The 14,274-nt window shown below is 44.5% G+C and overlaps 1 protein-coding gene across 1 annotated transcript in view; it reads left to right on the top strand.

The window, feature by feature from the left end:
• Positions 1-38: 38 nt before the first annotated feature.
• LOC102417453 (zinc finger protein 233) overlaps positions 39-14,274 on the top strand; it is a 23,079-nt gene continuing 8,843 nt past the window's right edge. The window contains 2 exon segments of the mRNA XM_023743589.1: positions 39-314; positions 6,297-6,341. Of these exon segments, the coding sequence (XP_023599357.1) occupies positions 6,327-6,341 (15 nt within the window). The 5' untranslated portion in view covers positions 39-314; positions 6,297-6,326.

Here is a 14,274-nt window from a genome sequence, read left to right as displayed (position 1 = left end):
AGAACTGACCGAACTGAATCATCTTATGTATTTTTTTTTGAAGCGGCAACCTAAGATAAGCGCCACCTTGTGGAGGATTCTGGGAAGTGTAGTCCAGAAGCGCTGGGCAGTGAGATCCACTTCCGCTCTGGGAAGGCGGAGCGGTGGCCCCCGTTTCCCTCCGGGATTCTGAGTGGGATGGGCGCGAGTCACCACGATCTCCGAGGAGGTGAGCGAGTGAGCGAGTGCGGACCCCGTGTCTCTGACTGGCTTGCGTGGCGTGGGCCCCGTAGGTGCCATCCTCGCTCTTGGGGAACAGAAGCGGCGGATGGCAGGTTTGTGCAAGGTTCGCGCGTGGAGTTGGGGGTCGGCCGGGTCGGGAATCTGTTTCTGTGTCTCTGGGCCGATCCCCTCGCCTCCCTTACTTCCGCTTACTCCGTACCTTTCCGGTTGTATAATCTTGGTGGAGTTATTGATTTATCTGTTTCTCCTGCCTAGAGAGGGGTTGATAGTCGTGTCACCGGACAGTAGTGTCCCACTGGACCGGGATCAGGCCGAGTCGCCCCCCAGCCGGCCGGGAGTGTGTGGGGTCTAGATTTCGTGTAGGTGAGATTTCCCAGCAGGAATCCAGGTGATTTTAAGAGGCCGTTTATTAAAGCTGGGACAGGAAGAGTTTAGGGGAAAGAAAATAGAAAGTTCACCCGTGACAAGGCGGAGGCGTGCTCCAAAGGGAGCGAGGGCCGGCTTCCTTTATCTTGAGGGGTTTTATCTGCTTCCCAAAGGCGGGATTTTTAGGGGAGGATCTCGAAAAAATATTCATCAGCTTTTCCAGGTGTGCACTTTCATGGGCTTGATCTCCACTGTTAGGTCAGCGCCAGGGCACGTGGTCATTCGTCATTGCAGCTGGCCCTGGCCTCCCTGTCCTGGTTTTGCAGTTTTTCTGGGCCTGGAGCTGAAATACAACGGATGCCTTGATGTTATCTCTGGAGAGGGAAAGTCAGGGGGAAGATCTTAACCGATGACCAGCGATCTGAAACATCACCCTGTGGCAAGGTCCGGCACCAGTTTTCCCGGGGCCTTCCACCTGTGACCTGTGTCTGGCTGTGAATTGCTCTGCCGGTTGGTTCAGTTTTCTGTTTTCCCATTCCACTTGCCAAGGAGTTTTCCTAGCTTCTTACTGTTCTGCCTTAGGAGGACCTCCCTAGTGGGTGCGTTGTAAGATTAGGTGAAAGTAAAAGATGTGGCCCTAGCCGGTTTGGCTCAGTGGATAGAGCGTCGGCCTGAGGACTCAAGGGTCCCAAGTTCGATTCCGGTTAAAGGCATGTACCTTTGTTGCGGGCACATACCCAGTGGGGAGTGTGCAGAAGGCAGCTAGCTGTTCGATGTTTCTCTCATCGATGTTTCTGACTCTCTATCCCTCTCCCTCCCTCTCTGTAAAAAATCAATAAAATATATTTTTTTTAAAAAGATGTAAAAGTGCTTAGCAGTGATCCTAGCACAAGCTAAGAGGTGGCTGGTTGTTATCAATCTATTATTTCTTTCTGAGAAGCTTCGGTGCTGAGCCTGCCTAAGTTCTGAGCTCCAGCTACAGCACCGCTGGCCCTTGTCCTCTGTGGTGGGGAGCGGGGCTGTTGGTGGATTGCTAAGGACACCCCACTCCCCCCATCCTGTTTGAAAGGCAGAAGTGGGCCCTCCCCCGCTGGTGCCTGGAGGATGCCCACTGTGATTCATCCTGGACCAGAGACACTATTGTAATATCTTCCAGCCTCCTGTCCTTTCTCATCCTGGCTTCTCAAAGAGGGTGCAGAGAGGAGGGTAACATTGTCCCAACGTGGGATAATTTAACAAGCTGTGCGTCATTTCTGTTCTCAATAGGGAAGCGGACTTCCTTCACTCATTAGCAAGTTTTCTCTATTGGGCAAATGTTCAGACATTTAATGAGTGAAGGGGAGGTTAGATGAGACATGTGTTGATGAAGGAGTAACAATATTTAACTTGTTGAGTGACAGTCTTCTATAGGTTTTATTTGCTTTAATTAGTTTAATCCTCATAACAGACAAAGAATTTTGATTGGCAAAGAGTTTCAGGGAATAGAGAAGACAGAACTGAGAATTTGAACCCAGGCAGCCTGGGCTCTTGACCTTCCTGCCATACCCTCCTTCAGCCCTAAGAAATGGTAATCTACCAAGGACTGAAGGAGGGAGGGCCATTTGGCAATAATTTAGGACCTTAGCGCACTTGAAGGCTATGCTCATTTAATTCCTTGTTATTTTATATGACATTATATTCATATTCTGATTATTGAGTTAATTTGTGCTTATCATAGAGAATTTGAGAAATAGCTGAAGGAAGCCAAACATTATCCATGATCCAGGTGTAGAGATAACTATAAGGATGTTAATGTATTTCTCTTTGCTTGTTTCTATGTATGTATATATTCTCTGTGCTTCTCAAAACTTGTATCATAGTTGTCATCCTCGTGACAACTGTGATCATGAACCTTTCAAACACAAGTGTAGAGAAAATAATATACTAATGAATGTATACTAATGTATGATCATAGCCTTCAGCTGTTGTCAACTTTTTGTTCATCTTGTTATATAGTCCTCCCCCGTTATCACATTTGCTTTGGTATTTTATTGCCAACTCCAGACACTGAGTCTAGAAGATGTATATTGGATTATTATAAATATACTAGAGGCCCAGAGCATGAAAATCATGCATGGGGGGGCGTCCCCTCAGCCTAGCCTGCACCCTCTCCAATCCAGGACCCCTTGGGGGATGTCCGACTGCCGGTTTAGGCTCGATCCCGAGGATTGGGCCTAAATCAGCAGTTGGACATCCCTCTCACAATCCTGGACTGCTGGCTCCTAATCGCTCACCTGCCTGCCTGCCTGCCTGGTCACCCCTCACTGCCTCTGTGTGCCGGCCTGGTCACCCCTAACTGCCCTCTCTGCTGACCTGATCACCCCCAACTGCCCCTCCCACTGGCCTAGTTGACCCTCACTGCCCCCCCTGCCAGCCTGATCGCCCCCAACTACCCCCCTGCCGGCCTGGTCACCCCCAACTGCACCCCCTTTGCTGGTCTGGTCAACCTTAACTGCCCCCCCCCCCCACCAGCCTGGGTGCCTCTTACTGCCTCCCCCTGCTGACCTGGTCACCCCTAACTGCCCCCCTCTGCTGGCCTGGTTGCCCCTAACTGCCCCCTCTGCAGGCCTAGTCACCCCTCATTGCCCCCCCTGCCAGCCTAATTGCCCCCAACTGCCCCCCCCCCCATGCTGGCCTAGTTGCCTCTTACTGAGCCCCTGCCAGCCTGGTCACCCCCAACTGCCCCCATCTCTGGCCTGGTTGCCCCTCACTGCCCCCTGCCAGCCTAATTGCCCCCAACTGCCCCCCCCATCAGCCTGGTTACCCCTAACTGCCCCCCCTCCCCGCCGGCCTGGTTGCCCCTCACAGGCCCCCTGCTGGCCTGGTCACCCCACGCAGCTGCTTGTTCAGTCGTTTGGTCATCCCTCACTAACCCCCCTGCCGGCCTGGTCGTAGGCAGCCATCTTGTGAGGGTGTGGGGGTTAATTTGCATATTACCTCTTTATTATATAGGATGGGGGTCAAGGGAGAGAAGACATTAACAATTCCAAAGTTCTCACATGGTAACTGGGAGAATGGTGGTTAGTGAGAAAGCTGGGGGTCCTGAAGAGTTGCAGTTAAAGGGGAGGCGCTGAATTTTGTTTGTTTATTTGGAATTTAATCTGCTCTTGGTTTCCAGCTGGTGTCTCCTCTTAAGCTATAGGTTCCTATATTGTGGGGATTGTGTCGTTCTTTTCAGTGTGCCCAACACTGACAAGGTTTGCAGAGGAAGTTATTCAATTGTTTATGGCTGGTGCATGTGTCAGCTGGCAGCTGGATACCTGGGCCTGCAGCCCTGAGAGATTGTTTTCTGATTTCCTGAAAACAGGTGACAAAACTATGAAAAGGATCTACTAGTATATGGGTATTTCTGGTCCTTAACAGGACCACTCTTGGCTGTGTACAGTTGCTTTTCAAAGTATTTGATACTTGATGTACAGTTATTAACAATACATTCATATCCTGAAACAAATTTACTTAGGAACTAACCCAGACTAGTGTATCATTTCTATAACTTATTATGTAATGACAATGATAATTAGCATTTATTGGGAGTGTATTATGGTCAAGCAGAGTTTCCAGTGCTTTTGTGTATTAACTCATTTCTTCCTCAAAACAACATACAGACGAGGCACAGGATAACTGACCTGCAGATGTGACTGAACTAGTAACTATAGCACAGGCATTGATACCATCCCTGCTAAAATAGCACCTCCCGTTTGTTTGTCTCCCTTTTTTCCTGCCATATTTTTCTGAACAGTGCTATGACGGGCCAACACATTATATAGTTATCCGTTGATTGATTTCCTACCTGCCTCCTCTAGTGTAGTATCAGCTTCATGAGATCAAGGACTTTAATGTGCCTAGCTCATGTTAGATGCTCAATAAGGATTTATTGAGCCCTAGCCGGTTTGGCTCAGTGGATAGAGCGTCGGCCTGCGGACGGAAGGGTCTCAGGTTCGATTCCGGCCAAGGGCACATGCCTGGGTTGCAGGCTAGATCCCCAGTGGGGGGCGTGCAGGAGGCAGCCGATCAATGATTCTCTTTCATCATTGATGTTTCTATCTCTCTATCCCTCTCCCTTCCTCTTTAAAATCAGTAAAGATGTATTTTTAAAAATGTGAAAATATAAAAAAATAAAAAAATAAGGATTTGTTGAATAAGTGAGTTAATGATCCTGGTGAGTAGTAATGAAGCTCTCAGTGAATATGACACAGGATGTATCTTTATCAACTATTCATTAAGTTATTCATTTCTTTTTAAACAAATCTGTCTGGAGTGCCTGCAACATGCCATGAGCTGGAGAAAGAGTAGTGACCAAAACAGTGGGGCTTCATTAAAAAGATGGATAAATACAAGGAAGATAAGTTACTAAAACACACAGGAGGATGTTAGAAAGTAATGACACTAAATATAAAAAGGACGTGAGTGGGGAAAAGAAGAAAAGTGGTGGGGAATTTAAATTATACAAAGCATGGTCATGGAAAAACTCTTTGAGAAGAATGACATTTGAGAAAATACCTGGTGTGAAATCAATCAATCAATCAATCAATCACTTTTTAAATTAAATAAATAACTTCATAGGGTTTGCCTTCCTGAGAAGCCCATGAATGACCCTTTTATGAATAAGTAACCTTTAAGGATGACCTTGATGTTGTTTGAGCAAAGCCAGTAAAATAAGAAACCCTGAAGATACAGCTCATCCTCTCCTCCTCCCATTGGGAGCTACAGGCTCAGAATCGCTCAGCTCAGAGGAACCTCAGGCATCAACTGGTTCACTCCTTCCTAACTACCCAGTGGAGTGTGTTTTCAGCCATTCATTGATTCCATGGATTTTTGAGTTCTCACTCTATTCTAGCTGCAAAGGATAAAAAGATGTGTTAATCATCTTATAGGCAAAAGAGTTGCTTACCCTCTAATTAGCTCCCAACTACCCCCAGGTGAAGGAAGGCTTCTCAGAGTAGCTGGCAGGCAGCAGGCTGGTGGTTGGCAGGTGGCGGGCAGGCGGTGAGCAAGTGCCCAGCTAGCCAGACGCCCCAGACCCCACTTGCTTTCTCTCACTAAATACTGTGAAATGTCAGGTCTCCTTGCAAAGCTCCATTACTGAGCCGAGCAGGAGAGTGCAGCAAATGTAGGGCCAGAGCAAGGAATTGGACGTTATAAAGGGAACTGCTTCCAGGCTTTGAGAAGCGGATGTGTTGCTCTCATTCCCGCCATAGTCCTTCTGCCAGAAGTAGGAAGGCCCATGAACATGAGTAGCTCTCAGGCATTGCATGCGTATTTGAATGTATTGACAAAGCTGTGAGCTAGACAATGGTACGAGCCCCACTTGATGGATGTGGAATAGGCACAAAGGGCTAGTGGGTCAGAAGGATCAGTAGTGGGATCCTGGCGATATGCCCCACCCAGACCTGCTGGCCTCAGAGTTTTACTCTGTGGTCATGGCCAGTGCATTCCAGGGCCTTTCATTTCCCACGGTCCCCAGGATGAGAGCAATGACCCTTTACTCTGTGCTATTAGCCTTACTGCTTGGAGCCGGGCAGGTAGTTCCCTGCCCTAGGGCCCCTGGCTGAGAGGCTACTGCTATGGGCCGAAGGGGGGGTCACTTTTTAAAACTCACACAGAGCAGCCATATGTGCCAGGGCCTGTGTCTCATGGCTTCTTTCTCCTTTGCCACTTCTGCCTTCCAGGGTTCTGTGCTTCTCCAGGAGCAGGAGAAAATGGCCAAGTTCCAGGTGAGTTGAGTTTTGATTTTCATCTCTTAAAGATCTCAAAGATTAGACACAGCATCTTTCTCTTCCTTGGGAAAGATAAAAGACAGGTGTTTGTTATACACCAGTTATTATTGTTTATATTGGTTCTGTTTTGTTTTTGTCTTTAACTTTTGTTTTTATTTTTGGTTTATCATCATTTATGGAAAGTTCAGAGATTCATAGATATAAAATTTTTTTTTTAAAGCCACATTACTGGGGGGTGGGAGTGGCTGGGGAGAGGTCAATGATAGAAAAAGGAGACATATGTAAGACTTTAAACAATGAAGAATTTTTTTAAAAAGCCACATCACTACACTGCTACGTCAGGTATTTCCTCATGCCATATTTTATATAATTACAACCACAGCATATGTACAATTTTAAATCTTACGTTTTCACTTAATGTTAGCATGAGTTTCTTTTTGTGGTTTGGCATTATTTTATATACTTCTTTCAGAAGGGTTTCTATTTTTTGTGTAAACTTCAGAAGTTACAAACATGCATATACCCCAGTGTGATGCTGAATAAATTTTGTTTTGATTCATAACCCTTTCGCATGAGTTTTAAACTTGAAATATAATTTACTTACAAAAATTAGACATCTTAAGTGTTAGGTCCGTGACAGTGCTATGCCCCATTTTTGAAAGTTGAATAATTACATTGGACCACCACCCAAAACCCGAAGTAGACCATTTACATTACCCACAAAAGTTCTCTCTTGGACTGGCTGTGAAAGACATGAGTTTATTAGGACTTATTTGAACTTACGTGTGCATGGGGCAGGGGTGGGGAGGGGCGGAGGGGGAGCGGTTGCCATTGAAGTCTCCAGGGTTATATAGAGTACAGATGACAGAGCCACCAGCCATAGTGTTTCCTTCTAGGCTCACACCCAGAAATGTTTTCTTTTTGGCCCTTCCTTGACCCAGGCCTTGGCCAGGTTCCCAAAGTCCCATGGTGCACTCTCAGATGACCTTCATTATATTCCCACAGGGGAGAGTTGGAGGGGCCCGTGTTCTCTCGTACCACATACTCTTTTGAGTCAGTTTTCTACCCCTCAGAGGCATCTGCTGTTCTGATCTGTCATCACATGATTAGTTTACTTGCTTACAAATTTAATATATTTAATTCGTACAGTATGTACTCTTGTGCCTGGCTTTTTTCACTCAGCATAATGTTTTTGAGATTCATCTATGTGGTATGCATCACTACATTATTCCTTTTTATTGTTGAGTTGTATTACATTTTATGAATATATAGGACACTTTGTTTATCCTTTGGAAGAATAGACACAATTCTCCTTTTGAAGGACATTTGGGTTCTTTGGCAGCTTTTGATATACATAACGGTCCTCTGAGCATTCTTGTGCAGGTCTTTTTGTGGGTATATTTTCATATCCCTTGAGTAATCATCTAGAAGTGGAATGACACAGTTTGTAGGGTAGGTGAATGTAAGCAGTTACCCAAAGAGGTGGTACCATTTACAGCCCACCACAGCATCTGAGAGTTTCAGTTGCTCTATATCTTTGCTATAGTTTGATGTAGTTCTTTTTATTTCAGTCACTAGAAGCCCAGTGCACGAAATTCATGCACAGTAGGGTGCCTAGTGGCTGCCGGCTGCCAGCAGTGACTCCATTCTCCAGCTGCTGGCTGCCGGCCAGGGCCTTCCTTCATTCTGTGCTGCCCCCTGGTGGTCAGCGCACATCATAGCGAGTGATCGAACTTCTGAGGGAACACTTTGCATATTAGGTTTTTATATATATAGACTAGAGGCCCAGTGCATGAAAATTCGTGCACTGGGGGGAGGTCCCTCAGCCCGGCCTGTGCCCTCTCACAGTTCGGGAGCCCTCAGGGGATGTCCAACTGATGATTTAGCAGTCTGGCCTCCCTCTTCGAGAGGCCACCCTGGTGGGCCTATCTGGGGATGTCAAGCGGCTGGCCCCACCCGGAATCGTCCTGCCACCCATGGCCTCCTTCTGCAGGAGGTGACTGGGCGGACGATCAGGGGATGGCCTTAGCCCCCATCGCCTCGCTGTTGGTCACTGCTGCCCCCCTCACCCCATTGCCGTCCCCTCCCTCTGGCACGCGCCTTGGCTGGCCTAGCATCACCTCCTCACCGGCCCCACCCCCCGCCGACCTGTGTTCCACTGTTCGGTTGATTTGCATATTACGCTTTTATTATATAGGATTCTAATGAATGGCATCTCACTATTACTGTAATTTGTATTTCCATCATAAAAAATGATGTTGGATACTTTTTCATGTGCATTTACACCATCCTCCTATATAATAAAAGGCTAATATGCAAATTGTCTCCTCGACCAGGTGTTCAACCAGGAATTCAACCAGGGGGCGGGGCCGGCCGGTGAACTGCCCACAGCCCCTCCCTGCAGCTGGCCGCGGCCCTTCCCCCTGGCTGGCCCTGTCCCTAATCAGCCCCCCCATCCCGATCGGGGGCAGGACTGGCTGGCCAACCTCCTGCATCCCTTCCCCCAGCCAGCCTTGCCTGATCAGCCCTGATCGGGGCAGGCTGGCCAGACCCCACCCGTGCACGAATTCATGTACCAGGCCTCTAGTATATATATCCCTTTTGAAAAGTTTATTGAAGTTGTTTGCCCATTTAAAAAATGGGCTTCTACTTTTTATTGTTAATGAAGGTTTTCTTTTCATATTCTGAGTTCAAATCCTTTGTCAGTTATATTTACTGTGAGTAAATATTTTTCCTTTCTGTGGTTTTCTTAGTTGTGTCTTTGTAATCATTTTTTAGTTGTAATTTGCATGTAATGTACATAAGATAAACTTTTCCAATCAGTTTTGACAAATATACATGCCTTGTGACCACCGCCCCATCTAAATGTAGACTGTTTCCATCACCCCAAAAGGTTCCCTCATGCCTCTTCCCACACCCCTGACTGTAGGCAACAGCAACTAATTTAACTTTACATCACTGCAGATTAATCTTTTCTTGAGTGCATATAAATGGAATTATATAGGATGTTCTCTTTGTGTCTGGCTTCATTTGTTCATTATGGTTTTGAACACATATCAATAGTTTATTCCTTTTAAAAAAAATAGTTTATTCCTTTTTGTTGCTGCATTGTATTTCGTTTTATGGGCATACCACAGTTGGGTTATCCATTCACCTATTCATTTTTGTCAAATGTAAATAAACTTCTATGACCACTTGTGGACTGGCCTTATGGGTGAACATGGCTTTCCTTTCTTTTTTCTTTTTCTTTTGATAAATAACTAGGAGGAGAATCTCTTTTAAAAAATTGCCAAATCATTTTACACTGTGGTTGTATATTTTACATTCTCAACAGAAATGGGTTAGAATCCCATAGTTTCCAACAGGATATATCTTCAAACATTTAAGTTTTAGCCATTCTAATGACAGTATAGTGGTATGTCAGTGTGGTCTCTCTTTCTTTCTCTCTTTCTTTCTTTCTTTCTTTCTTTCTTTCTTTCTTTCTTTCTTTCTTTCTTTTTTAATCAGTGCAATTTTCATTAGCATTTCCCTGTTGCCTGAGGATTTTGAACATCTTTTCTTCTTTTTGATCATTTGTATATCTTCTTTTGGAGTTGTTTGTTCAACTCTCTTGTTCAATTTTTAAAATAAGTTATGTTCTTACTCTTGAATTTTAATAGTTCTTTTTGGATTCCGGATACAAGTCCTTCTGACCCACGAACATTTAGATATTCCATTTATCTCTTTTTTTCATTTATTTAGGGCTTATTTCATTTCTCTCAGTCATGTTTTATAGTTTGCAGTGTACAGATTTCTTACATATATTTTGTTGTTGTTGTTGTTAATTATCACCTAAGGATATGTTTTCCATTGATTTTACTTTTAGAGAGTGTGGAAGGAAGGGAAGGAGGAGGAGGAAGTAGAGGAGGAAAAGAAAAAGGAGGAGGAGAAGAGAAAGAGAGAGAGAAACATCAACATGAGAGAGACTCATCGAATAGTTACCTCCTGCGCTCACCCCAACTGGGGCTAGGGATCGAAACTGCAACCCTGGGACCAACCCTTGTGGCTTAGTGGTTGAGCATCAATATATGAACCAGGAGGTCACGGTTTGATTCCCGATCAGGGCACATGCCCGGGTTGTGGGCTCGATGCCCAGTGTGGGGCGTGCAGGAGGCAGCTGATCAATGATTCTCTTTCATCATTGATGTTTCTATCTTTCTCTCCCTCACCTTTCCTCTCTGAAATCAATAAAAATATATTAAAAAGAAAGAAGAAGAAAGAAAAAAAGAAAGAAAGAAAAGGAAAGAAAAAAGAGAAGAAAAGAAGCTGCAACTCCGATATCCACCCTTGACCTGGAATCAAACATGTGATCCTTTGGTGTGTGGGCCGACTCTCTAACCACTGGGCCATAGTGGCCAGGGGTTCTTACACATATTTTGTTACATTTATCCCTAAGTGATGTTTTGGGTTTGATGTTCTAAATGGTATTGGTTTTGCAGGAGGTCACTATTCTATTCCCGATCAGGGCATATGCTCAGGTTGTGGACTCAATCCCCAGTATGGGGCATGCAGGAGGCAGCCAGTCAATGATTCTCTCTCATCATTGATGTTTCTTTCTTTCTCTGCCTCCCGCCCTCTCCTTCTCTCCCCCTCTCTTTTCTCCTCCCTCTCCCCCTCTCCTTTCTTCTCTGAAGTAAATAATAAAAAATAAAAAATAAGTGGTATTGGCTTTAAAATTCAATTTCTATTAGTTTGTTGCTAGAATATATAAATATAATTGATTTTTGTATCTTGACTCTGCTAAATTTTCATACTAGTTCTAGTAATATTTTGTACATCACAGAATTTTTTTATATAGACAGTAAATAAAGAGTTGTACTTCTTGCATTCCCATCTTCATTCTGTTGACTTCTTTTTCTTCCCTTATTGCATTGGCTAGGTCTGCTAGAACAGTTTTGAATAGAAGTCCTGACCACATACAGCCTTGCCTTGCTTCTAATCTTAGGGAGAAAGCATTCAGTCTTTCATCATTACCTGGTGGGTTTGTTTGTTTGTAATATATTTCAATTGATTTTTTAGAGACAGGAAGGGAGAGGGAGAGAGGGACAGAAACATTGATGAGAGAAACTCAATTGGCTGCCTCCTGCAGGCCCCCTACCGGCGATGGAGCCCACAACTTGGGCATGTGCCGTGACCTGGAATCAAATGGGTGTATGAGACAATGCTCAACCAATTGAGCCACACCAGCTGGGCTACCTGATGGGCTATTGTAGATGCCTTTATTGTGGTTAAATTGCTACTTAGGGTTGATATCATGAATGAATGTTACATTTTGTAAAACACTGTTTCTGTTTATACTCAGATGGTTGTATGACCCTTTGGTTCAGTTTGATTCTTTTGAGCTTTGTTTTTAAGCTGTGATAGGGTGAGTCTAGAGAAGTGGTTCTCAACCTTCTAGCCCTTTAAATAGTTCCTCATGTTGTGTCCCAACCATAAAATTATTTTCGTTGCTACTTCATAACTGTAATGTTGCTATTTCTCTTTCCCTCTCCCTTCCTCTCTGAAATCAATAAAGATTTTTTTTTAATTATCTACCAGCAGAAATCTAGGGTGATCATAGGGCTTATCTCACCTGCTTCCTTTATTTCAGGGATTAAAGGAATGTGCTTCCAATGTTGAAAACAGTTGTTCCATATATTTTGTCTGTATATTTCCTACGTTTTTTGTGGTAGGAGGGAATGTTCAATACCAGTTCCCCTGTTCTAGCCAACAGATATTTCTCTCCCCTGCATTTTTAATGACTACGTCATATTTCAATAAGTTAATGTTTCTTTTAAAAATCTGCTATTCCTAGGCATTAACATGGCTGAATGTTTTTAAAAAGTCGTTTTAGAGAGCACTGCTGTAACAGGTTTCCAACATACGTGCTCTATTCTGGAGACTGCCACTTCTGGAAAGATGGAAGAGATGTTCTTTCCCTGTTCTTCCTGCTAAAACGAAGTACAGCTAACACTCCTGGACACGGAATGTAAAACAAACGTGAAAGGTAGAGAGAAGGCAGACTGGCCAGGGACCGCAAGACTCAGGAGTGACATGGCATTGAGTTACTTGGGGTTGCTTCTCGCCTCATCTAAGACTGAGTGCTGCAGAGTATGGTAATGAGAGCAGCAATGGGTGCAGACCCAAAAAGCCTAAAAGCCTCTGACTAGTCAAAGAGCCAGGAAAGGGGCAGCCTAGCAAGACAGCAAACTTTTATTTCATTTTCTTTTTCTTTTTTAAAAAAGTATATTTTTATTGATTTCAGAGAGGAAAGGAGAGGGAGAGAGATAGAAACATCAGTGATGAGAGAGAATCATTGATCAGGCTGCCTCTGCAAGGCCCCACACTGGGGATCAAGCCCGCAACTGGGCATGTGCCCTTGACTGGAATCGAACCTGGGACCCTTCAGTCACAGACTGACGCTCTAGCCACTGAGCCAAACTGGCCAGGGCAAGATAGCAAACGTTTAGATAGTAACTGCTCTTCCCCTGCCAAATACCACAGGAAAACTGCAGCCCCACCCCCAGCCTGCCGGGCTGTAAGGAGCCACCCGAGCCTCCCTGCCAAGGGGAAGCCAGTACCTTCCAGCCCTACAGAGTCAGTGGAGACAAGGTGGGACCCTGGACTGCCCCCCCCACCCCGCCCCCTTGTGATAATGAACCACCTGTCTTTTCCCAGCGTGGGTGGTGTCAGACGGCCTAGTACAGGGGTGGGCAACCCCTGGCACGCGTGCCAAACATGGCACGCCAGTAACTTTTGTTGGCACGCGAAACCCTCTCTTATAATTTTCCATTTACAATTTTTTTCTTAATATCGACTTTTTTTATTTTTCAGATAAATTCAGTGTAGGTGCATCTTAGATAAATAATTTTACATAACAAGTTATCTTAAAGACCATAGACATGGATTGACTGAGAGAGGGGAAGAGCAATTTCTATGCCTCTGCCTTAACTCTCCCTGCCTTCCTAGATCCGACCGGTGTTTTGGTTTCATCTACATACGCTTGTGAATCTTTGTTCTCAGTGATGAATTTTGTTAAGTCTCATAATAGGAGTAGCCTGACGGATGAAAGTAGTAGCTCGTGCATATCTCTGAAGGTCACGAAATATAAACCTGATGTAAAATCTCTGTCATCAGTGATGCAGCAGCAAAAGTCCCACTGATAATATGAAGCAGAGTCATAAAGTTTTCTGTCGGACTATCAGTGTACATGTATACATTAAAAAATAAATGTATTTTTCATCATCATAGTAATAAAAGCTAACATTCATTGAGGACCTACTATGTGCCATGTATATAGGTTCTAAGACAACGCTGTACAGTAGAACTTTTGAGGTGATGGATATGTTCTGTTATTGGGCTGTCTAGCATGGTAGCTACAGGCCATGGTGGCCCTTGAGCATTTGAAATGTACTAGTGCAACTGTGGGAGAGAATTTTTGATTTTACATAAATGTAAATTTACATAGCCACATGTGACTAGTGGCTACTGAATTGGACAGTACACTTATAGGAACTTACATATCCTCCTTCATTTCTGTGTGTAAGAATATTCCGATATGAACACCATCACACGGATGAAATAGGTTAAGGGATTTGTTGGTCTAAGGCAGTGGTTCTCAACCTGTGGGTTGTGACCCCTTTGGGGGTCGAACGACCCTTTCACAGGGGTCGCCTAAGACCATCGGAAAACACATATATAATTACATATTGTTTTTGTGATTAATCACCATGCTTTAATTATGTTCAATTTGTAACAATGAAAATACATCCTGCATATCAGATATTTACATTATGATTCATAACAGTAGCAAAATTACAGTTATGAAGTAGCAACGAGAATAATTTTATGGTTGGGGGTCACCACAACATGAGGAACTGTATTAAAGGGTCGCGGCATTAGGAAGGTTGAA

The sequence above is a fragment of the Myotis lucifugus genome, unplaced genomic scaffold (assembly GCF_000147115.1).
Source record: "Myotis lucifugus unplaced genomic scaffold, Myoluc2.0 scaffold_402, whole genome shotgun sequence".
Lineage (NCBI taxonomy): Eukaryota > Metazoa > Chordata > Mammalia > Chiroptera > Vespertilionidae > Myotis > Myotis lucifugus.
Note: the sequence above shows the minus strand (reverse complement) of the source record. Positions and strands in the feature narration are given on the sequence as shown.